The 25973-nt window shown below is 36.1% G+C and overlaps 2 protein-coding genes across 8 annotated transcripts in view; one reads left to right on the top strand and one right to left on the bottom strand.

Moving 5' to 3' along the window:
• LOC128988139 (histone deacetylase 11) overlaps positions 1-12654 on the top strand; it is a 100373-nt gene extending 87719 nt beyond the window's left edge. For 5 of the 7 annotated variants that reach the window (XM_054409361.1, XM_054409367.1, XM_054409359.1 and 2 more), the window contains 3 exons: positions 4187-4356; positions 8751-8859; positions 11831-12654. In XM_054409361.1, the coding sequence (XP_054265336.1) occupies positions 4187-4356; positions 8751-8859; positions 11831-12001 (450 nt within the window). In that variant the 3' untranslated portion in view covers positions 12002-12654. The remainder of the gene's footprint in view (positions 1-4186; positions 4357-8750; positions 8860-11830) is intronic. The other 2 variants (XM_054409366.1, XM_054409365.1) reach the window with 2 other exon arrangements.
• A 3321-nt stretch (positions 12655-15975) lies between these two features.
• Positions 15976-25973, bottom strand: part of LOC128987671 (39S ribosomal protein L39, mitochondrial) — a 29420-nt gene continuing 19422 nt past the window's right edge. The window contains exons 6-8 of the mRNA XM_054408647.1: positions 17836-17907; positions 16429-16476; positions 15976-16118 (exon numbers count right to left, since the gene is read on the bottom strand). Coding sequence (XP_054264622.1) covers positions 16053-16118; positions 16429-16476; positions 17836-17907 — 186 coding nt within the window. The 3' untranslated portion in view covers positions 15976-16052. The remainder of the gene's footprint in view (positions 16119-16428; positions 16477-17835; positions 17908-25973) is intronic.

The raw sequence follows: 25973 nt of genomic DNA, 5'->3' as shown, positions 1-25973 counted from the left end.
AATGCGCAGAATGCTGATTAGTAGCACGCGATCGTCACTGTACGACTGCGCCCGGCGATGTGAGTGTGCCGAGTGCGGGCGGATGGTGGAGGGGGCAGTCACAGGCAAGGCGTACGTGCCGTTGCCATGGTTACTGTCACAGCGCAAGGCGTACGTGCCGTTGCCATGGATACTGTCAGCCAATAGTAGCTCAGTCACACGATTGTGTTCCTCCTGCTCGTGTCAGGCCGTCAGTTGCTCCACAGAGGTCACAGAGGTAGCACTGCTGTGTACTGTTTCTAACCATTACGTTTTAGTTGCGTTGTTACGAGTTTTTGTAAATGTGCGTGGGTTTGTGTGTACACTAATGTGAACTGTATTTGAGGTGTGTTAATGGAAGATTAGAAATGTCTTTAAGTAAACCAGTGGATTGTAAAAAACGAAAACACGTGTCTCTGTCTCTTAATGATAAATTGAAAATTATAGAAAAACTTGAAGATGGAGCTACTGTTTCAAGCATTTGTTCAGAATATAAAATAGCGAAACAGACAGTCTCAGACATAAGAAAGAAAAAGGACAACCTGAGAAAATTTGTTCTTAAGTTTAATGTTGAAAAAGAGGCAAGTTCAGTGAAAAAAATGCGTCTTCCTTCAGATCCATCCCTGGACGATGCTGTTTATAAATGGTTTTGCCAACTTCGTTCTTCTGGAATGACTGTACGAGGGATTGAAATTCAAGCTGCTGCAGAAAGATTAGCTAAACAGTTAAACATTACAGGCTTTAAAGCTAGTTCAGGATGGCTGTTCAGGTTCAGAAGGCGCCATAACATCACAAACAAAAAAGTCTGTGGAGAAAGTCTCAGTGCAAATGTTGATGAAGTTGAGCCATTCAGAATTGAATTGGATGAACTTTTAAAAACAGGACAAATACAGCTGTCACAACTCTACAATTATGATGAGACTGGGTTGTATTGGAGAGCATTACCCGACACAACTCAAGCCTCTAAAGCTGAAAAAAACACACCGGGAAGAAAGATTAGTAAGGATAGAGTTTCTGCATTGTTATGTGCAAACGCTGATGGAAGTCACATGCTGAAACCTGTGATTGTGGGTAAAAGTAAACAGCCTCGGGCTATAAAGAATGTAATGGACAAGCTACCAGTGCACTACTTCAGTTCAAAAAGTGCCTGGTTTACTTCAGACATCACAATGGAGTGGTTCCACAAAAAGGCAGTGCCAGAAATTATAAAACATCAAACGGAAGTTTTAAAAATTCCTAAAGATGAAGTGAAGGCCCTAGTTTTACTTGACAACTGTCCTGCTCATCCATCAGTAGAAAAAATGACAAGTGAGGACGGAAAGATTAAATGTATGTTTTTGCCAGCCAACACTACATCATTAATCCAGCCTATGGATCAAGGCGTTATCTACGCAGTTAAACGCCTATACAAAAAGAAGCTTTTGCATGAAATTTTGGAAGTCGAGGAACCAGCTGAAGGAGAAGAAGACAGAAGAGGTGAAAAGACATTGCAGAATCTGAAAGAGTACAACATCAGATCGATGATCTTCAATTTTGCAGCGGCTGTGAGAGAGCTGAAGCCATCAACGATAGTAAACTCGTGGAAGAAGCTTCTCACTAATAAAGATGATGAGCCGGACACCGCTGGGTTGGAAACTGAAGATTTTCACAACGCTCTTATCAATGGTGGTGAGCGTGCAGTTACCCTAGATGACATTGAGCTGTGGTTGGAAGAAGATGATCAAGATCCAGGCCACCACATTTTGACAGAAGAGGAAATTGCTGAAAGCGTAACAGTGGCAGAAGAAGATGACGACGACGACGATGAAGCAGATGACATAAATCCCAAGCCTAAACTAAGTGAAGTGAAAGATCACATTGATTGTGTCATTAAATATGTTTCCGAAAGTAGCAATGAGCAGGTCTCTGGATATTATGAACATTTAAGACATTTGCGCCATCTCATTGTACAAGAAATTAACACAAAAGGAAGGCAAATGAAGATCAACTCCTTCTTCAAACCAGTGAAACCAGTTCAGTCACGTGAGGACGAACCTCAACCCTCATGTTCAAAGTAATTTTGTCTTTTTTCGTTGTCTCATTTTTTGTATGGACGTAAGTAAATACCAAGTGTATATTTTTGTTCAAATGTAACTACTGTATGTACTGTTTGTACAATATGTATTTTTATATTCAGAATATACATAAAGTTTATCTGCAAAAGGTGTTTCATTATATACCAGGGGTACCCAAAAATCACTGTCTTTCTTCGTTTACGATTATTTGTTTTAATCCGGACTTTCGTTAATCCGGACGACTTGGAGCCCCAATAAGTCCGGTTTAATGAGGGTTTACTGTATTAATATTTTATTAAAAACACACATTATTTATTAATTTCCTTGTAACAGCAAACCTAGGTACTCGTTAAACCTAATGTTAATTAAATTTAATTGAAAATTAATTCAGACATATGGAAATTCGCTTAGTTGGCAGGTTTGCTGCGGCGGGGGTATTTTAACTTTTTACTACAATAAATTAAGTCTTTTGAATGAGTAATCTTCTGTTTGAATTGTGAACTGGGAAAGGATAAAATAGTTACAGTAGACCCTCTCTTAACCGACCTCGTATTAACCGATAATCGGATTATCCGCCTTCCATCGTAAAATATCACAGTTTGTTTTAACCGACCTTGCTTTGAGAGCAGTTCGGCTTAACCGCCGCTTTCTAGGAATCTCGGCATTTCCGCTCCCATACTGGGCGATGAGAACCGAACCATACGCTTATCTCCACAGGATGTGACTAAGAATAAATTATTTTGCATTGATCACAAAAAAATATAGCATATTGTCAGTTTGTCATCATCGTTTAGTGCGAGCACATCCTGATCTGATTTGTTATCTGTGCGGCAAATTTATAAAATCGTAAAGTGCGTTACGATTTTGAGAACTGATTATCTTATCGCTAGAGTAAACAAACAATGCAACTTGTATGGAGGGCAGGGAAGGGGGGTTGGAACTAAAGTTATTAAAATAGGAATTTTTATTGACTCTTGCCTAGTACTATAATCTATTCCACTTAAAGTAGGCATATTTGACTTAACGGTGTTTAGTGTTTATTTATGACTTTTCTATCAATAGGAAAAAAAGGAGATAAGAGTAGTTTATTTTATAAATAATAGAAGTATGACTTCAAAATAATGATTATATAATTCAAAATTAATAACACTTAATTATGTTATGATTTTAGGGATTGCCCGTTTTAACCGACCTTTTGAGCTATCCGACCTAGGTCCGGTCCCATTAGGGTCGGTTAAGAGGGGGTCTACTGTAATAGGGAGAGTAGAAAAAGTTAAATAGGTGTAATATGATTTAAGCAAGAGAGGAAAGAGCATTTATAGGAAAGTGGAGTTGATGGTGATAAAGGATAGGAAACTGAGACAAAGGGAATGGATGAAATGAAGGAAGGAGTGAAATGGCAGATGGTGTAGAAAGAGGAATGTAGAAGTGTAGGAGAAGACAAATAGTATAATTTTTCTATTTACTCAAACCTTTTGGTTGTAATAAAAATCTATCAACAATTTGTGTAACAAAAAAAGTAATAACTGCAGTAGGGGTGCTTCTAGGTAGCTCTTCACTGGAACAACTGCTTGAAGAAGCAAGGGAGGGAGGGTCGGACCACAGGTAGCCAAGGGTCTAGGCACCAAGTTTCTTATAAACAGTGAAATCACAACGTGGCATGTAACCTGTTTAGCGTAGACATTGAATCAACAAACTTAAACTATCTTTTTATTACAACTTGGTAAATGTGTCCAGTAATGTAAGTCAGTGTAGTGTAGTATTGGCTGGTGATCAAAGGTGGTGGGAGGGCTCTGTATACAAAAGATAGCATACTATCACAAAAGTTGATCAAAGAATCAACATAAATTGTATAACTCAATTGTTGAATATATTTGTTGGCAACTGTCATTGTATTTAATTTAAATTTCTGTAAACCCATATTGCGGTATTGCATAAACATAAATCGGTAACACAAAAACATATTGATATTTGAATGATATTATAGTAAAATATAAGGCCTACCACTAACCAGATTGGATGTACGTGATATCCATTGAATAAAAGTTTACAATTAGTTAGTATTTCACTCAACAGTCAGCCTGCATCAGTTCAGTACATTACTATTTTCTCAGGGGAACGGCCATGAAAGGGACTTCCTGGGCAAGGAAGATAAAGTGTTCATCATGGATGTTTACAACAGTTCCATCTACCCCAAGGATCGGGAAGCCGAAGCAGCTATCCGGTGCAAGGTCAAGATTGCTCCTTTCATCGAGGACAGAGAATATCTCGCTCTAGTCCACAGGTCACTTGACTCATCAACATGTATAACACTTCAAATGTTTATTAAAAAAGGTTCAAATACCTGCTATTAAGCAATCCAAATTTGTTGTTAGAACAACTAGTTTCGGTGTCTGTGTGACACCATCATCAGGCTACTAGTTACATAACTAATAGTTTCATACACCGATTGCTTACAATTCCAATGAATGAACAGGACTACAACAAAGAAGTAATTACAATAAAACATATAGCCGTATCAAATGGTTATCCAAGTAGTATTGTGGATAAACTCATCTACAAACATAAAAATAAAACAGGAACTAATAAACAGAACACTTTCATCTCTGCAAAATTTGGCACCTTTATGAGCAATAAATATAAAAATCTCATGGCAAAAAACAAAATCACAGTTTCCTTCAGAACAGAAAACAAGCTTGGTTCATTGTTAAAGGAACGCAGTCCCACGATGACGCAATCTTATGATAAAACTGGCGTTTACAAGATCAATTGCACCGATTGTACGAAATATTACATCGGCCAAACAGCACGTTCCTTTACAAAACGTTTCAAAGAGCATATTCCAAAAGCGTCAACAGCCCACCAAACATCATCTTTTGCCAAACATTTAATATCCCAAGGCCACAATTATACCAACATTAGCAGCAATATGGATATTCTACATTTTTGTAAAGACAGATATAAACTTAACACATTGGAAGAGTTTGAGATATATAAGGCAGTAAAATCCGACCACCATAATGTACTAAATGACTAACAATTTTTCTCGTCTAATTTTATGTATGACACTGCCATCGGTTTACTGGAGAGGGGAGGTGTGATTGACAGGACGCAACCTGGGATGAGAAGATAACGGAAGTACACCACTGCACTGACCACCCGCAGTCTGGACTCAAACTCCGCCGGGTTAGCGTCGTCTGTTTTCTTAACTGATCAGTTACCATAAATGTCTCGTGTTCGTGTTTGTGTCGTCTGTAAATGTTTATTTATTTTCGTGTAAATATGACGCTCTTCGTATGAAGAAAGAAAACTGTCCTTGTACAGCCTGATGATGGTGTCACACAGACACCGAAACTAGTTGTTCTAACAACAAATTTGGATTGCTTAATAACAGGTATTTGAACCTCTTAATATTATTTGGCAATCCGGAGGCTAACAACTACAATCAAATGTTTAGTTAGTTAACTTTGAATTATCTCAAAATAATCAGCAGTTCAATGACAGAGTTTATGCCTTAAGCAGAGTCTAGACAGCTCAATTCAAACTTTCTTAATTCAGAAAACCTCTTTAAATAGGATTACCCTCTCGGTCTATAAAACCATAGATTAAACATACTCCCCAATAGATTTACCATGCTTATCGGCATCAAATATTTATTTGCCATTAGGTCTACAAAGGTTAATGGATCAGCTAAAGACAGTTCTGAGTTTCAATATCTTACTAATATTATAAATCTGAAAGTTTGTGAGTTTGTGTGTATGTTTGTGTGTATGTTTGTGTGTGTGTTTGTGTGTGTGTTTGTTGCTCAATCACGCATAAACTACTGGACGGATTAAGCTGAAATTTGGCATGATGATAGCTCACATTCCCGATTAACATCAAAGCATATTCTTATCTCAAAAACCCTTTCGGGCTCCGCCCCAGTGGCTCTGTAGTTCCCCATGTTAATCTTATGATTTTTCATATTTAAAAGGAATTAATGAATCTTAACAGCTGTTTCAATTAAACAAGTTGGTTCTGTTCTATGATGTGCAATAGCATAATAGTTACAAGGATTACCAACAGGGTGCAGCACTATTATTTTTTTTTAATTTATGACAACAGCTAATTTCCAACCAAAAGGTGAGTGAGCGTAGCGAACGAACTTCAACCTGGAGGCGAGTTAGCGTAGCGAACGAGCTAACCTGAAGGCAAGTGAGCGAAGCGAACGAGCTCCAACCTAAAGGTGAGTGAGCGTAGCGAACGAACTTTAACCAGGACGTGAATGAGCCATGTGAATACTTATGAAGTTAAACGGGGCGAAGCCCGCGGGTACAGCTAGTTTGTACATAATTGAGAAAAACACAATTTTTAAAGTAGAATTTTTGTTTAAAAAACCATGGTTCCAACTAACACACTGACAAAGTTTGAGAAACAGCACCAAGAAGAATTGGTGCAAGGCCTAATGCCGCAACCCAGGTATGGTCAAAGGCAGAGCAGTATGAGAAGTAGTCTCCCTCACCAGGAGACAGAACTGCAGCTTGAGTGTTCAAATCCTGTCTCCGTTAGGACAGAGTCTGTGTAGATGACTAGCCTGGAGACTGACGGGATAGGTGGACACTCTTTTTAAGTTCCTCCTCAAATCAGAAATTTTGCTTCTTTCTGCTATTCCTTACTGTGTGTACGTCCATTGTTTTTTTCTAAATTAATTTAAAACTAGTGTACCTGTTGCTCGAATTCGAGCAATTGCGAAGCATTACAGGCGACTCACGAAGATTATGGAAATACTCACGATCTACGCAACAGTTAGATATAATCAAAAACTTTTGTAAATATCTTATCTTTTCTCAAAAAGCTGATCTTGTTTTTTAGTGTTTCTAAAAAATTTTCCCTCTCATAGTTGCATTAGGTTGTCTATAATAACGATTATTAATTAAAAAAAACATTATTTCATTTCTTCTACTTGGTTGTGTTTTATGACTTTCTATGTTTCCATTGTTTGCAAATCGGTTATTTCAATGATTGCTCAAGAAATGTAGCATATTGTTAATTCAGTTTTATTTTTAGTCTACCTATATCAAATTGTACAGGATTTCTCGCTGTTTTCCATTGTAATAATTTCACCAACCCAAGTTTCGTCTACAGATGCAATACGCCAAAGAATATCACCTACGTACAATCTCCTAGAAGTGGTAAAAAAAGGCAGAAACCAAGCCATACAATGATATAAGTTAACTCCATAAGAAATAATTTTAAGAGTTACTGTGATATTAGGATTTTCCACTGATTTGATAATAGAACATTATCGATTTTAAAATCAGAAAAACCCATTGCAAAAACTGTACTTCATTTTGAAAAATTCAATAAATCACTATTTAAATATTAACAGCTGTTTCATTAAACAGTAGTGTATTATGCATATGGTAAACAAATTTGAAGAGGCAACTTTAAAGGCTTCTGGGGCAGAGCCCCAAGGGAATTTACCTCGTTCCTCTTTTGATGGCTCATCTATAGACCAAGACCTTTCTTTAGAGACCCCTACCAAGTTTCTACGCCCAGCCGTTCTCTCAAATTAGCTGGGACAAAAGCCCAGTTTTTTCTCCATAAGAATAACATGGGATGGGAATTCAAAGGCCACTGGGGCAGAGCCCCAAGGGAATTTACCACGTTTCTCTTTTGATGGCTCATCTACAGACCAAGACCTTTCTTTAGACACCTCTACCGAGTTTCTACGCCCAGCATTTCTCTCAATTTAGCTATGACAAAGAAAAACAGTTTCAAATTAATATATAGATTATTTTTAGCCTACCTATATCAAATTGTCCAGGATTTCTCGCTGTTTTCCATTGTAATAATTTCACCAATCCAAGTTTCGTCTGCAGATGCAATATGCCAAAGAATATCACCTACGTACAATCTCCTAGAAGTGGTAAAAAAAGGCAGAAACCAAGTCATACAATGATATAAGTTAACTCCATAAGAAATAATTTTAAGAGCTACTGTGATATTAGGATTTTCACTGATTTGATAATAGAACATTATATTGCAAAACATGACACGATGCAGAATAAAATCGATTTTAAAATCAGAAAAACCCATTGCAAAAACTGTACTATTTTTTAAAAAATTCAATAAATCACTATTTAAATATTAACAGCTGTTTCATTAAACAGTAGTGTAGAATTATGCATATGGTAAACAAATTTGAAGAGGCAACTTTAAAGGCTTCTGGGGCAGAGCCCCAAGGGAATTTACCTCGTTCCTCTTTTGATGGCTCATCTATAGACCAAGACCTTTCTTTAGAGACCCCTACCAAGTTTCTACGCCAAGCCGTTCTCTCAAATTAGCTGGGACAAAAACCCAGTTTTTTCTCCATAAGAATAACATGGGATGGGAATTCAAAGGCCACTGGGGCAGAACCCCAAGGGAATTTACCACGTTTCTCTTTTGATGGCTCATCTACAGACCAAGACCTTTCTTTAGACACCTCTACCGAGTTTCTACGCCCAGCATTTCTCCCAATTTAGCTATGACAAAGAAAAACAGTTTCAAATTAATATATAGATGTTTTTCCATAATTTTAGGTATAGACATTTTTAAGAAACAGGTCAAATTTAATTACTAGATAATCCCTGGAGTTTCTCCTTGGAAACGATATGATTTGAAGGGAGAAGGATCATTAATTTATTTTTTACTTAGAAACCTGGAGAAGAGCCTGGATAGTTTCCAGCCGGATATCCTGGTCTACAACGCTGGCACGGATGTCCTGGCGGGGGACAGCCTGGGCCTGCTCTCTGTGTCAGCTCATGTAATTTATTTACATTTTATTAATAACTTTGACTATAGATACACTCCTGTGAAGTTGTCAATATATTGCCATTTCAGCTTTACATTAAAAAGATGTAAATATCTGCTACTATGCAATCTATTTAATTGCAGTTGCAACTAGTTTTGGCTCCTATGTGGGGCCTAATCAGGTGGTACAAGGACGTTTTCATTCTTTATATAAAGAGCGTTATATTTTTCACATAAAAATGACGATATTTCAAGATTCCTGTTTAAAACAACAATAGTGTTTTCCAGAATTTTTTAGACCCGCCCATCCAACCTTCCGATATAAAAAAATATTCTTTTCGGAGATGAAAAATATGTTTTTAAAGTTTATACCGGTACTAATGGCAATAACTTCTGATCATTATTCTTGTGCACCTATTATAAATAATCATACAGAAGAATGCACGTGCCATCCCTTACAATAGAAAAATTGGAAAACAAATTATTGTTCCGTTGTTATTGATATTCTTCCCTCAAAAAATAATATACTGTTATTTAGTTTCAGTAAACAATGATCTTAAAAATCACAACAAATAGTGTAACTGCTGTATTGTCAGTTGACTTTTAAAATCATTGAACCTTTATAAACATGTTTTTCAGTGAAACAGCAATTTTTAAACCACAAAAACAGAGTACATTTTAGCGAATTTCCCATATAGGGAATAAGCTATTACCGTAGTACTCATGGTAAGACCTGGACGCGGGACCAATTTTTTTGTTTGTTTTGAGGTCCCTAGAGGCCAAAAACACCATCCGTTCAAATTCATATATATATATATATATATATATATATTTATATATATATATGTGTCCGTTAGCACGATAACTCGAGCAAAATTGATCCGATTTTGATGAAATTTGGTACAAACGTGTAAACCTACGTTTATTCGAACGAGTTCACGATCCAGCATGATGGGACCATGGGAACGGGGGTTTACGGGGGGTTTTATGGGGTAAAAATAGGTTTTTCCCATTTTTGACCCAAAAAACATAAAATTTAGCAATTTCTTTCCAAACCATTTTGTAGAGCTTAAAAAAACAAATAATTTAGTATACTGAAGCGTTATTATGCGCCTAATAGTTACGGAGAAAATTCCAAAAAATTGTAAATTTAAAATTCCCATGTTATTCTTATGGAGAATAAGTAAACTGTTGTAGTTTGTTTATGAACATATTTTGATCAAATTTGGAAAATGTTTTTATTTCTTACTAACTATTAACATTTTACAAAAAAAAAGTTTTACCCTCCCTGATGCAGCAAACCTAAGTACTTGTTAAACTAATTCTATTTAAATCGGGAATAACTGTTATATATTTTTAACTAGACATTTCAGTGTAAATCAAATCTGTCAAATGGAAATTCGCTTAGTCTGCAGGTTTGCTGCGGCGGGGGTATTTATCTTTTCAACAAATCTAGTAAATACTTATAGCTGATGTTTATATTAATTTGAATTTTAGTATAACCAGCTGTTTCTACACACGGGCTTCACCCCGTTTGACTTAATAAGTATTAATAAAACTATGGATTGGTTAAGTTAAGCTGAAATAAACAAAACAGAATACAGTAATACGAACAATTAATCACATTGTAATCTATACTTATTTAATACCTAAACAGGTTTTTTGTGACAATTACTCCTCCGAAACTACTGAACCAATTGACATGTTTTTGGTGTCATTGGAAAGAGCGTAATGTGAAGTTGTGCAGGAAACTTTCTTTTTAGGGAAATATTTAGGGAGTTATTTCCTGGGGCCATTTAAAGTTTTGTATTTCTACACAAGATTAACATGGGAAAAAACATTGTTATGCAACTCCAGCTGTTGTCAGAAATTAAAAGTGAGAAGAACATATGTTAATTGTAAACATTATATAAATATTTTACACAACCATGTGGTAGGTTTATTTATATAATTGATTATGGAAATAAAGTAAAATTCAAAATTTTAAAACCATAAGTTATGAAAATTATGTTATTGATATATTTTAATGTAAACAGTAGGGCAATTACAATGTAGGTCATACTTTTTTGTAAAATTTGGTGGCTCTTTGTTTACAAATTTGATCTACTTAACAAGTGTTTGGATTAGGCAGTATGGGCGTATGGTACATCTTCCCGTTGGGAAGCACGGGCACAGCAGCTAGTAAGGTAATAAATTGAAAGAATAAAACATACAAATAAGTACAGCTGAGGTGGCAGCCAATCACAAGACAAGGCTAGTGCGACGTTGCCACATCGCCCATTGACAACACTAATTAAAATATACAAAGCAAATACTGTAAGAAATATTTTCAAATCAGCTGGTATTATTAGATTTGGCAACACCGCATCGTTCTCATTGGTTCATTCAAAACCATATGGTAAATAGGCTCCTCCATCAACTGCTAACTTATGTGGTCCCGACTGTAGTTATATGGAAAGTTCCCTTTGGAAAGGAATTACAACTTTAACGGGCAATTTATGTAATAATGGATGGTTTAGTGCAAGGTTTCTTGTCATGACGATCATTTTAAGTATATGGTTTATGGGGGTGTAGTTTTCTCAAAAGTTCATGGGTACTTTGGGATTTATATGTGGATTTCAATGTATTCATCTATTCAAATGTAAACAAACATTTTCTCCATAAGGATAACATGGGAACTTTGAATGCCACTGTGGCAGAGCCCTGATGGAATTTCAAAGATTTTTTGATAGATGACAAATGGCAAATCTACGTGCCACAACCTATCCAACGACACCTTAAACTTGGTGATTGGATGCATAGTAGCTTCAAAACAATTATCACAAAATTTGTGTTCACCTATTAAATATATATATATAAATAGATAATATTAGTCATTGTAGATTTGAACCTATTCAACAATGTTTTTTGCATGCTTTTCTGTATCAAGCAAATTGTGGAAGAAGAAATAAATAAATTTATAATAATCTATATTCTGATTTCAGGGAATCATAGAGCGAGATGAGATGGTTTTCAAGAAGGCAAGAGAACGCAAGATTCCGATCGTGATGCTCACTAGTGGAGGCTACCTCAAGAAGACAGCTCGCATCATTGGTGATTCCATTCTCAATCTTCATGAGCATAGTCTCATATCACTGACTGATAAATCCCTATAGCAGATCTCTTGAATCATTTATTCATGTCCTAAAAAGTATGTAATCATTGTAAACTCTTAACATCGGTTTGTTCAAGCTACAGAATAAATTTACTGGTTTAAGTAGGTAGTAAGAACATTTTAAATTATAGCCAATAGTTGCGTCCCTTCTTGGAGTACCAATTTACCACCATTGGCATAAATGGACTAAGTTACAGAAAACTAGTTCTATAATAATGTTTACCATCCAAAATAAAGAGAAATTCTTCAGCACATGATTTACTTAATAGTTTCTGTATTTCTAGGAATTTTCCCAGGGCTGCTTAAATGGGCCCATGGATGCTAAAGGTGAGAAACATCATTCCCCCGCAAGTAGGGGGGGGGGGGGACAATTATCTCTTGGGCCCTTAGCGTGCAAACTACGGCTTTGAGATTTCCATTTTATAAAAGATACACTATGTATGCAACAAAAATATATTGCAGGCAAATTAAAAAGTCACTGGAAAGTCAAGGATTCATATTTAATGGTTCAGTAGACACACCATGTTTTTTTTCAACTATGATATAAAAAAAAATTACCTTCTAATATCTGTTACCCAGAAGTTATAAGCTTGTATAAATTGATGTTTTTGACAGTTTTTTCATACAAAGAATATACAGTTGTTACATCTAAAAGTTCCTTCCTTTTCTCCTCATCACCTACTCTACTTTAAGTATTCTGTTTTGTTATGGTATTTTTTTTAATTTCTGCATTTTAAATTTTTCATTTGGCCACCAAGTTTGGTCTTAATGAAAATTAATCTAACAGCCCCTGTGGGAACTTGCCAAAATTCTAATAATTCCAGACTGAATTTTTAACATTTGCATTTAACTTTTTATAAGATATATGACATATCTTGTATACATTGCCAATTATACATTGGATTAATATCCTAAACCAACGCAGTATGCTTTATAACATAGCATCCGATATACTTATCAAGTACAGTAGACCCACTCTTAACCGACCTCGCATTACCCGAAAATCGAATTATCCGCCCCTGCTCTTAAAATTGTAACGGGTCAAATATGTAGGGGGTAAAATAACAGCTAAACCACAAAACTTAAACAGCTGAATGTAAGCTGCTGTTGTGCCCTAGTCGCGACGCTAAACTGACATCGCACCTAACCTCAAATTCCAAGATCGCAGACGACGTTGGTGTCAGTTTGGTTGTTTGGCTGTTCGACTGCGTCTGAGGGCGGGCTACGGGAGAAAAGAGGAGCAGCGGGCCACCTTTTAAACGGTACGCGGCTGTAAGCATGTTGAAGCTTTTATGCGCCTGCCTTCGCCAGCACGGGACTCAGCTGACTCTGTTTGTGCCGACCAATCAGGGAGCGTTTTAACCTTCGTCTCGATTCTGAGACGAAGGTGAAGAGGAGAAGAATAAGAATTGTGAAAGGATGGTCTGTCATTGGTATTCCCGGCTTTTCGCGAGTTCGTTCGTTCGTCTTGAATTTTAAGTGATTTCGTTCAATTTCTTCGTTGTTTTTAAAGTTACGTTTCGGCAAGCTCTGAAAGCTTAAGTTCGAATAGTTTTGTAGTGAATAGTTGGGTTATAATTTCGTCGACTGGTGAGTTGCGTAGTTGCTTAACTTCTTTGGTTTTCGTATATTGCTTGACCAGTTTTCGTGTACGAAACTTGGTTGAACTTGAAGGCTAGGCCTGATACGCAGACCTAGTCATACGCCTTAACCAACTAATTTGGTAAAGTATTGCAGTTGGTGAAAATTATTTTCGATTAACGTTTCATAATCCATATTTGGGACTTTCTTTTTAATTCTTAAAACCCTTTGTAAAGTTCCCAAACGTCCCAAAGTTTGTCCCAGCAGACAGGTTTCTGCTGGACAATTTCTGTCGAAGTTGGTTTAAGTTGAACACGTGAGGAAGTTAAAGTTTTAGTTTTTCGTTATCAGCTCCAGGAGCGGTTTTATTTTTAGTTTCAGTTATCTCTCGTTTCGTGTCTCACTTGTACAATTTAAGCCAACTTGTTTTCTTGTTTTAGTAAATTCGGACTCTGTGGGAGGTAGGCTAGGTTAGGCCTATCTTGTACTAACCTTGTTTGTTTCAGGTTAACGACTTAACTCCGTAGGTAAGCGGAGTGGCTACTTAGCTTACTTGTTGATTCGTTAAGTTAGCTAGTAGTGTGTCATTTAGATATTTGCCCACAGAGTCAAGTCAAAATTATTAATTTCCCCACAAGCCCTAGGCTAGAGTGGTGATTTCTAGTTGGGTGTTTGGGTAACCCGCAACGTTCGTCTTGAGCTCTGACAACCAGGGCTATCAAATCTAGGCTATCCGAATTACTATCGACTCCTGGGAAACTCCCCGCGACCAGACTAGGGCGAATCCTGGGATCTTCGTTTCATTACCGGTGGCGTAATTTCCCACTTGTCGTCCGCCAGGAAAATTACGTCACAAAATATTACAGTTGGTTTTGACCGACCTTGTTTTGAGATCAGTTTGGCTTAACCACTGCCTTCTAGGAATCTGCATTTCCGCAACAACGATTTGCAATGGGAACAATACGCTTAACTCTACAGGATGTTACTGTACCTATGCTTCTTAGAACAGGGCATAGAAACTAATGAAGCCAGGAAAAAAGTGGATGAGAGGAAGGTATCAGCAGCGCAGGACAAACTGGCACCTAGAAAGGGAAAAGGGGACACAAGTAAAGCTCAACGATTCCCACTTTTGAAACCCCACACCAAACGGTCAATTTTGTACTGTGCAGTGGTTTTTGGTGCAATTTTTTGGGGTTTTCAGCTGCCCAATAGCGGCAGGTTTGCTTATTGACATCAAATGAAAGTGCGCTTCATCACTCATCATTAACAAAACGCAATCAGTGGCAAGAACATCAAGCATTCTTTTACAAAACAGTCTCCACTGTTAGTAATCACGTTCATAAATCTTCTGTACAATCAGATTTGGTAAGGATGAAATTTAAACTCATCCTCAGGATGCGCTGCAGCGAGCGTCTGGACAATTTGAGCACGCCGCCTAGTGGAGCGGCGAGGACGTTGAATAACAGATGCCCTTACTCTGTCAACATTTTGTGGAGTTAGCGACGTGCGAGGACAACCAGACGACTTCTGCTTCATAATTGATCCACTTGTAAGAAGAGGCAACCCAACGAAGAATTGTGTTGCGATCAGGTATCAAACCATTTTGTGGAACATTGAACTATATGCAGAAAAGTCTTAAAATACAGATTCATTGCTTTTGAAAAAAAATGTTCAACTACGAAGAGGCGGTTAAATTTGGAACAATCTTGTTTTTTTTTCGTCAGTCTGCTCTATTCATTGTGCGAAGGTAGAGTGTAGTGACGTCAATTATTTTACCCCTACATTTCTTTTAAATTACAAAAAAAAAAAAAAAGGATATTGAAACCATTGAGATATTATGGAGGTAAATAGAGATTGTATTGGATATGCTATACATTAACAAATAAATTCTTCCTCTTTGTGGTTTGATAGTTACTTTATAATCACCACGAGTCTTTCCTCTGCGCATATTGATTTCCTCCAATTAGTATTCTGCTTCACCGAGTGTGCTTCAAGTTTGAAAGGATGTAATCATAGGTTGACGAGGTAGACATACGCATGTACTGCAAAAATCGTGATTCATGCCTCTTAAGAACTGGAAACAATGGTGATATACACCATGCACCTCCCTTCCCTCATTCACTACTCCAGCTGGTTTGATCACGCAAAATGAATGTTTTTAACTATGTATTTTCAATGTACAAAAAATTGTGTGCAAACTTACTATGTGGCATCTTGGAACTGAGCCTGGGCAAGCTCTCTGTGCCGCTGCGTGTGTGCAACATAAGCCGCTACAGCTCACTTGGATTGCCCTGCCCACTCCGCACTCAGTCGCTGTATGTGTGTTTTCACCCCAAGGTATCACTAATCCAATAATTGTTTAACAAAATAAAAGTAAGAATGAATAAAGAACACTTCAGATAAAAGAGGCTATCTATTTACACGTTTTATTTATGATACATTTACAAATTGGTTTAAAAACTTTAATGGTTTTATGCTATCTCTGCAGACTGAAGTCCAGGGGCAAACTCTGAAGGTCCAGGAACTCTTGCTTGATTCTGAAATTGATCAAATGCTTTATTGAAATCAATATATTTCTACCTATCTTACTACATTGTAGAAATGAAATGAAAATAAATTAATAAAACAAGTCAACCCTTTCTATACATCAGGAAAGACAGCTTAAATGACATTCCCACATTTGAAAACAAAAGATTGTGAACCTGTATCCAACAAGTAATTTACATATTACATTTTTAAGAATACTCCAGCAGTCCTCTCAATGAGTGATAATGTTTAAATTGAAGCCGATCCTGAAGAGCTTCGTTTCGCTCCGCTCAAATAACATTATCTCCAATTTGAACTTACCAGTTTCATTGCTCTCTCTTCAAGTATGTTGTACGCAAAGTGGTTAAGCTGAAAAAGCAATTAGACAGCTTTAGTCTGTAGCATTGAACAAGTGAATTAAAAATATCAGGAAACTTGCTAGGGATAAAACTAGCAAAAAACCTTTTTTAATTACCGTATAAAAATGATATTTTAGTTTTATCGAACAAACTAAATTTTTAGGCTTGAATATTGAAAAAAAAATTGACATGATATCCTAACATTGAAACAGTAGCTAAAAAATTACAAACAGCTTGTTTCCAGGTGTATGTTTTAAGAAATATAATTGATTCTACTATCATTATCACTACCATTATTAGTATTATGATTACTACTATTATTATTATTGAAAATGTTATGTTTTTAGGGTCTAAAATGGGAAAAACCTATTTTCACCCCATAAACCCTTGGTCCCATAGTCTAATCATGCTGATCGTTCGAATAAATGTAGGTTTACATGTTTGTACCAAATTTCATAAAAATCTGATTATTGTTGCTCAAGTTATCACCCTAATGGACACACACATTTATATATAATAGAACAGAGGGTTGTTTTGGCCTCAGGAGCTCAAAACGAAAAAGTAAATCGGTCCTAGGCCAAAGTCTTACCAAGAGACCTACGGTAATAGCTTATTACCTATATGGGAAATTTGCTAAAACATGGACAATTGATTAATTTATATTTTTTAACCTTACTCGGATATTACATCAGTCAAATGGGCTCTATAGACCAAATTAAATGGTGTCTCAACATCTTAAACATTTCATGAAGTTGTATGAAGTTGCATGAAGTTGTAGTGTTAAAACATGTTTTTGCTTCACTACTGTGAAATGACCTGTTTTCGTTATATGTTTATCACCTGCAAAAATTCTTCATTATGTTGCTTACTGCACAAAAAGAATGTTTACTATGCAAAAGTAATGTTTACTATCTTTTTTGGATTTCGCCGATGTAAATAAACAAATATTTGCTATTCAACTGTTTCAACTGCAACTGTTGTCTCAACTGTTGCAAAACTGTACAATGAATGTAAATATTAAATTTAAATTGAATATATGACCTAAAAATTCCTATGACTTTAGTAATGTTTCTAATTTAAAAAAAGAAAAGTCTGTCTGTTTTAATTAGGAAAAAATTATATTTGTAGTGTAGCGAAAAGTAACGTTCAAAACACGAGTAAATACTGTATACATATTCTCGACCATATTTAAAGTGCTCGATAAATTTAAAACATATGGTCTCAAATATGTAATGACTCACTTTCTACTCTTGTTATGAAATGTACTATTACAACTGTCATTAGTAAAAAACTCACTGAGGAGAACATTTTATTTAATCAATACTGGTATAAAGAAGGGCTACTAAGGTAGTATTTTAGGAATACTTACTCTAAACTCAGCTGGAATCGAAACTCCTTGAAATCTGAACATTTGACCAAGTTCACTCTCAAGTTTATGTACCTGTAAACATAAGTATGATTTTAACTTTCCAAGAAATGCAGTGTGAATGAAAACATTTTGAAACCGCATCAGCTGTTTAATATTTACTCAAATTGATTAGTTGATATGCGCCAGATTAATTTCTCAAGTTACAGCAATTTTCCAAAAAATTTTTAGCTACGATTTAATATACAGGGTGTTGAAAATGTCTGGAACCAACATTATATCTGGTGAGTGGTTAAAGAAAAACAACTGATATTTTGTATACGGATATACTATGGTTTTACCTATCTTTTGGTGCCTTATGACATTTTTTACCACTTATAGGGAACGTCCCGTAGAGGATGCAGTAAAAAGTTTTAATGGAAGCCTATGGTAAATGATACATCATTTTAAAGGCGATTTTTTTCTGAGTAAGGAGCCACAAGTTTCATCTCAAAAGGACCACCCTAGCAAAAATGGCGACTGTTTGAAATTTTAAAACCCACTTATAGGGAACGTCCTGTGGAGGATGCAGTAAAAAGTTTTAATGGAAGCCTATGGTAAATGATACATCATTTTAAAGGCGATTTTTTTCTGAGTAAGGAGCCACAAGTTTCATCTCAAAAGGACCACCCTAGCAAAAATGGCGACTGTTTGAAATTTAAAATTCAATTATTTTCAAAAACTTCAAACAGTCACCATTTTCGCTAGGGTGGTCCTTTTGAGATGAAACTTGTGGCTCCGTACTCAGAATAAAATGGCCTTTAAAACGATGTATCATTTACCATAGCCTTCCATTAAAACTTTTTACTGCATCCTCCACAGGACGTTCCCTATAAGTGGTAAAAAATGTCATAAGGCACCAAAAGATAGGTAAAACCATAGTATATCCGTACACAAAATATCAGTTGTATTTCTTTAACCACTCACCAGATATAATGCTGGTTCCAGACATTTTCAACACCCTGTATAACCTGTGTTACTAAACCAAAACACAAAAAATTTCTTCATGTTAAAATAATCACAAACCCCGAACCAAAGAAGGGTGTACATATTATGTATACTAAAAATAGGCTTTACCTTTGACAATCCAGCTCAAAAGATGTAACTACCTTGGTTACGGCCGTTTCGGCATTACAATGCCATCGTCAGACAACGAAATCTCGGCTGAAGTAGCTACGTTGAAGTTAAAACACATAACACCCACGAACAATATGAATAACATTTAAACATTTTACAAAAACGATCAGGCCTGTCGTACTAACTGCAACGGTTCAATATATTGAATAAGAGAATTGTTCCCGTTCCGAGCAAAGCCGACTGCAATTAGCTTTTTTCTCAGAACTGGAACAATTCTCGTCACAACCAATAACAGTTCAAAACCACTTCATATGATTATTTTTGCTAGAGTTATCATGCTAATGGACACATATCTAAATCTATAAAACAGGAGGTATGTATGTATATATATATATATATGTAAATACTCTATGGAGTCTGTAACCGTTTGATAGATTGTAATGAAACGTTCAGGCATTATTAAGCATTATTCTTCAAGGATGGTTTGTGTGAAGTTTGGTGCAGAGCTGTTGAAAGGACTTCTCCCAAGGGGCTTTTAAGGGGTCCAATGTCAAACATTTTGTGCCGATTTCAAATCCAAAGGCTTAAAATCCACGCCAAGGCAACGGAGAAGTCAGTCTAACCATGACCTAACGCGGATTGATATGAGAGCGAAGGGCCGAGAACTGGGCCGTGCGCAAAGTCACTCGTCACTCGTAGTAGCGACGTGAAGAACGAAGGTTGCGTTGTCACCGGTGTAGGACAATTTTATTAATATCTTATTCGTAGCTCGGAAATTCGCGTTCGGGTGAAAATTGTATGTGCATCATATGATCGCAACTGTCAAAATTTTGCCAAACTGCAATTGGGGGTGTGTTTTACTAGTTTTAAGTCGAGTCGTTTGAGATTGCCAGACTGATTGTTGCGTTCGTGAGGAGATTCGTACATGCATCAAATCGATAGCAAATTATAGTTTCTTAGCGAGTCGTAAATTGTCGTGGCGGTATTTTCAATTGAATCAATAACGCCAGCTCGAAAAACATTTATAAGTCCTACACTGGAAACAACCGTTGTCGTGAAATTTCGCTCGGTCAGACAAATGCTACGAGTCAGTTTTTAAATGTTTCGTCCGTGTGTGAATTGCCATCTGTATGAGTGTTAAATGTGTCGACATGTGTACATAAGTGAATGTTTTGTGTTGTTTGTGTTTTAGAAATAGTTTAGTACTGCCAATCTGCTGTTTTTCACATGCATGGTCCATTTTTACAGTCAGAAAAATCATGTCACAGTTGGTCTGAATATTTCATGTTTCACTTGGTATGATTAAAGCACATGGCCACAAATTCAGAATTAAATGATTTATTAAATTTGACACATTGCATTAAGAGGTTAGTTTGTGATAGAAATTCTGGTCAATTGAATATAAACTAGGGATGGACGAGATTGGATTTTTAGTTCGAGACGAGACAAGACAATATTTTTTATTTCTCATAAAATTTCGAGACGAGATCGAGACGGGCTTTCCCTTCTCATACACAACGGGAAATGCACGTTCAAAATTTTTACCTGATTTTGTAACATTGTTAGATGACTGTTTAAATACAAAAATAATGACAATAGGCAAGAATATTTACAATCTTTTATTAAAAAACATCAGCATAAAATTTTTTTATTAATCACGCCTAACTTATTAACCCTCCGAGTGTCACGTGTTTTGGCCTTAATGTCAGCCTATTTTTTGCTCATTTGCAAGGTTTTATTAAAACTGATCTGAGAAGCTTAAAAACAATGTTAATTATACTGTTCTATATACCATTTTGTTTGGAAAATCATGGGCTTCAATATTATATATAAAACATAAGGAACATTTTTAAAAAAAAAAAATCTTTATGTAAAAAAAAATATAATTTGGAAAATTTTCAAAAAAAAAATAAGTTCGCGCTCAATGAAATTGTATAAATTATAGGCCTATAAATATTTGAAAATAGCCACTTTGTTCTAAATTTTATGAGGATTACAAATATATAATCATATAGTGAGGTAAGTTATGAAATAAAAAAGTTATGAGTGAAAAACATGTTTTGCGCGTTTGAAAGAAAATACCGAAATCGCCAAATGACTCAACACCTTTCATAAAAACACATATTGAACCAACCAGAGTATTTCATGTTGTATGAAATTTTATTTACAGTTAGTACAAAATCAGCCTACTAGTAAATGAGAAAAATACAGCATGGTTTTACCTTGATTGGGGCCAGAATCCTTTGCCGAACTTGAAGAATTCGTTTGCTGAACTTGATAAATTACAAAGTATCCAAAATATATTTACAAAAAGTCACAAAAGTTAGACAAAAAACTTGCAAAGTTGTTGCTGTCAATAGTTTTCAACACTTGTAAATAAAAACTAAACACTTATGAAAAGAAATATTATATACAGAAGAATTAACACATGGGCCTAATCAGAGTCCTCACCGCTACTTTGGTCTAGGGTCACTTTGGCCCTTTTTCTGCCCCTCTTTAGCCTCAAAAAGTGCTGCATTTTGTGGAAGCATTCTCGGTGAACACCCACATTACAACCGGGGCACCAAAATCTAGACCTGCCTCTAGTTTTGGTGTGACCACAAACGATACACTTTCTTTCTTGTCTTTGAGGCAGTTTTTCAAGTCGGTGGTCACCGCAATCTCCGTGGGGTCCAGGAACTGGTCCAGGTAAGGCATCGCAGGTTGCTTGGCCTACGAGGGATTCTACAATAGATATGTGGAAATCTCTTCTTGATACAGGTTTGTCAGTGTTCTCTCTGTACAGAATGTAAGCATTTACGAGCGCAATATCAATAAAATTGAAGAACAGCTTCTTCCAGTACTTAGAAGTGGTGCGGTTGCAAGACATATGGTACACAGATTTATCGCTTACATCCACACCACCCATAAACTGGTTGTAATGGTGTATCAAAACCGGTTTCATACCTCTCAGTCCCTTTTTACTTGTAACAATTTGATCTTCCGCATGGTATGCTGTAGAAATCAAATACACAATTTTCCTACTCAGTTTCTGACGGTAACCAACCAATAACAGATTTCCCTTTCTAAAGTATACTGTTTCCCTTTCTCCTAAGTTATAGTTTTTAATTCTTTTTGATAAAAATTTTGACTTTTTGTTTATGGTTCCGGTGATGAATGTTTGTCGTTCAAGAAGGTGTTCAGCCAATGGGATTTTCGTGTAGAAATTGTCGGTAAAGACATGATATCCTTTGTCAAACAATGAAGATTTTTCAACCAAGTTCTTTACTACCCTCTCAGTAAATAACTCTTCATCATAATTAGCTTCAGCAAGGTAGTCACGTCCACTGTATAGTTCCATGTGCATAACATAATTGGTGGCACTATCGCAAAGTTCGAACTTCTTAATTCCGTATTGTTTGTGTTTCTTATTTGGCATATATTGAATAAATATGCATCGGTTCTTTGTTCCTACTACACTTTCGTCGATGGAGAGTTCCTGATTTGGTACAAAGTGTTTTTTGAAACTTGAATTCAGATGATCTAACAACCACCTTACTTTTATCCAATGGTCATGTCCAGGCTGACCCCTCTCAACAGCGCGGGCCGATGTCAAATGCAAGAAACTGCTTATGAGTAAAAACCTATTTATCGCCATGGTGTTTGAATAAAATGCTATATGTTCTGTTTTTCTAGTGTCCCAATATGATTTGATGTTTTTTCTAACTGTCATTCCCATATTGATAAGAATAGCAAAAAACTTTTTCATTTCCTGTATGGAAACATTGGTCCATTTTTTGAGCCTAGACTGTGGACTCAAATTATCTCTCTTTTCATCTAATGTTCTTTGAGCATAGGCATTTGTCTCTCTAGTTATGAGATTCCAAAAGGCAGCTGTCAAAAATAGGTTCAAATAATTGATAGGGGAAGAATTTCTGGGGGGTAAATCTTTGGGTCCTGTAGCCCTAACTTGAAACTGAGGTCTGACATCTTTCGGAGGTTCGGGGGGATACACCCTAATCCAAGGTTCTATGTTTTGCTGTACTGGTATTAGCCTAGGCCTACCTGCATTAGGGTCTTGTTCATTTTCAATTTCAAGATTTTCGTCAATATCTGACGTCTCTAAATCGTTCAAATCGGGCACATACTCCTCTCCACTCCCTGACGAAAAGTCTAGCAAAGATAGTTCAGAATCTGAATGATAATTAACTTCTATGTCACTACTAACTTCATCCGGATCGTCAATAAGTCCTTCACCATCACTAATTTCATCTTGTAGTGCATTACGTATATCACTACTGTCCATTTTCACCACTAAAAACGACGATAAACGTACAAAAACACACAAGTCACCGATGCGAAATATCCAAGTTGTCTAAAACACGAACGTCAGCTGTCTACTACATTAGGATCGGCTCAGATAACCTAGCGCTGAGACAGACATTTGGAGAAAGCTTAGAATATAATGGAAAGAACGATAGGTACCTAACTCAATCCAGTACAGTCCGATTCAGTTAGTCATAGAGCCTTCGCCGTAAACAGTGTTCGCGAGTCGCTGCAGCGACGCACGACACTATACAAAGTGCGTTACGCGTCGCTGCAGCGACGCATGACACTCGGAGGGTTAAAAATGCCTACGATTAGGAAACATAGTGATATCAGTTAGGATAGAGTTCAACTTATCCTAAAATAAAATAAATCATAAAATAAAAGCAATATTAATTTTTTATAAAATAGTTACTTGTTTTGACTTTTTATAGTAATAAAACATTCCTCACACGATAATGTTCTCAAATGTTATTAAAGTAATATTATTAAAATAATTAAAATTAAAGTAATATTTACATTTAAAGAATTAATTAAATAAGAACGCCTTCGCAAAGGAAACGCAACTACAACACGCTCCTGTATTGCGGGTATTGCATTGACTTTCTGCAGGCGTTTTTAATTTTTTTTTTTTTTTTTTTATTCTCATCTCGATAAAAATCTCGGCCAAAAAGAAATCTCGTCTCATGTAACGAGATTTAAAATTTCCCGAAAATTTCCCGAAATTTCGAGACTTGACCATCCCTAATATAAACTTATTAAATTGAATTAAAAAAGCCATTTAATTTAAGTGTAATGATTATCTGTGATGTAGTATTAATTTTTATGTTCTATGTAAGGGTTTATTTTTACGATCATCAGTATAATTATTTATAGCATTTTGTATTTCATATTTTGTAGTAATTTCTGGACAGAGTAACACATTTCAAAAGTGAGAGTTTTTGATTGTGCAGAGTAAATTAATGGGCAACAAAGCACTGTCTCGGTAGAAGGCTAGGGAGTTAGGCTATAAAGGCTTACGAGGATAGACTCCCATTAGATTCACAAAAATCAATTTTAAATTAAATACCATATAATCGGCTCAGAAGTCTACAGGGTTAGGCAAAAGTCTGGAACCCCCCCAGTTAACTTTTTAACGCGTTGCAGTAGGAAAACAAAACTCGGCACATATTTACAACATAAGAAATTGCACTTTTTCATCAAAGTTACAACTTTGCCCCAGCCCCCAAAATGGGGTATTTTGGGGGCAGCCCCAAATTTTCAAACTTAAACACCTATCATGTGACCCCTCATTTTAAAGGGTTTATCAATAGAAATTGAATGGCGCAAACCAGAGGGCAATATCGCACCCCTAACCAAAATGGCAGCCATTTTAATTATTTAAGATGAGCAAGCAAGATAAAAGCACCCCCAGTTAACTTTAAAAATTTCATATTTTGATACTGGCCAAAAGGTGAATTCTCTTTTTTTATAAAGGTATGCTGAGTTTAGTTTTCCTGCTATAATCTGTTAAAAATTTAATAGGGTATATTTCAAAATGACTGCCATTTTGATTAGGGATGCGATATTGCCCTCTGGTTTGCGCCATTCAATTTCTATTGATAAACCCTTTAAAATGAGGGGTCACATGATAGGTGTTTACATTTGAAAATTTGAGGCTGCCCCCAAAATACCCCATTTTGGGGGCTGAGGCAAAGTTGTAACTTTGATGAAAAAGTACAATTTCTTATGTTGTACATATGTGCCGAGTTTGGATTTCCTACTGCAACACGTTAAAAATTTAACTGGGGGGTTCCAGACTTTTGCCTAACCCTGTATAATGTAAAGTAACTATAATGTTTACAAATAAATATTATTTAAAAACAGATGTTTACTTTTACCATCTGTTTTGTAGTTTTGAATAATCACAGCATTCTTTATTAGTCATGATTTGAAAAAGTGCCACACTGTTACCACAGAATGCAGCACCGAAAACTATCTTACTTTTAAATACGTCCAAATATATTAAACCCTAATTGCAGCACACCTGTGCATTCAGCAACGGTTAAATCCTCCACTATTAACGATGCAGATCCGTCAAAAGGGTTTTGTTTTAAGTTAGAGTGTTGCTCAGGGAATTTCAAATCAATATTTTTGTGTGACATATTTTCATGTGAACCAGCTAAACGCATGCCTAAAAATCTTACTTATGGTACAGTGTTGAAAAAAATACTCTTCCAACGAACATGCGTGTATATTTACTGAAAGTAACAGTTGCAAAAACATTCTTTAAATAACTATTGGACATTGGGAATGGCAAAATTGAAATAGACCAAACCAAAAAAGAGATTTTGTTTTCTTCAAACTTCTGTAAACTGCAACCAAATATCCAATCTGTTGTAGAAAATGCATTCCCAGACTGAAAGGGGTCACCACCTAATGTCAAAATCGTAATTCAATACAATGTGCTACCAATAATCATGGTGGACATAGTTCATAATTTGATGCTAGGTAGCAGCACGGTACAGACAATGAATCCTTTTGACTCCCGTAGCAAGTTTTTGACTAGTGCAATGGAATGACAACCAACCAGAGGCGAGATCTGGGTGACACACCTATGTTGTAGATTCTAGATTTTCTTTGTAACTAGTAAAGCAGCAGATTGCATAAGATCGATCGATTGGGGCTATGCATAACAGACAGCCCTGAGCCAAAAAAACAGACAACAACAAAAGGAATGT

Source organism: Macrosteles quadrilineatus, unplaced genomic scaffold, assembly GCF_028750875.1.
Source record: "Macrosteles quadrilineatus isolate MER2022 unplaced genomic scaffold, UCM_ALF_1.0 Scaffold_2__2_contigs__length_208266976, whole genome shotgun sequence".
NCBI lineage: Eukaryota > Metazoa > Arthropoda > Insecta > Hemiptera > Cicadellidae > Macrosteles > Macrosteles quadrilineatus.
Note: the sequence above shows the minus strand (reverse complement) of the source record. Positions and strands in the feature narration are given on the sequence as shown.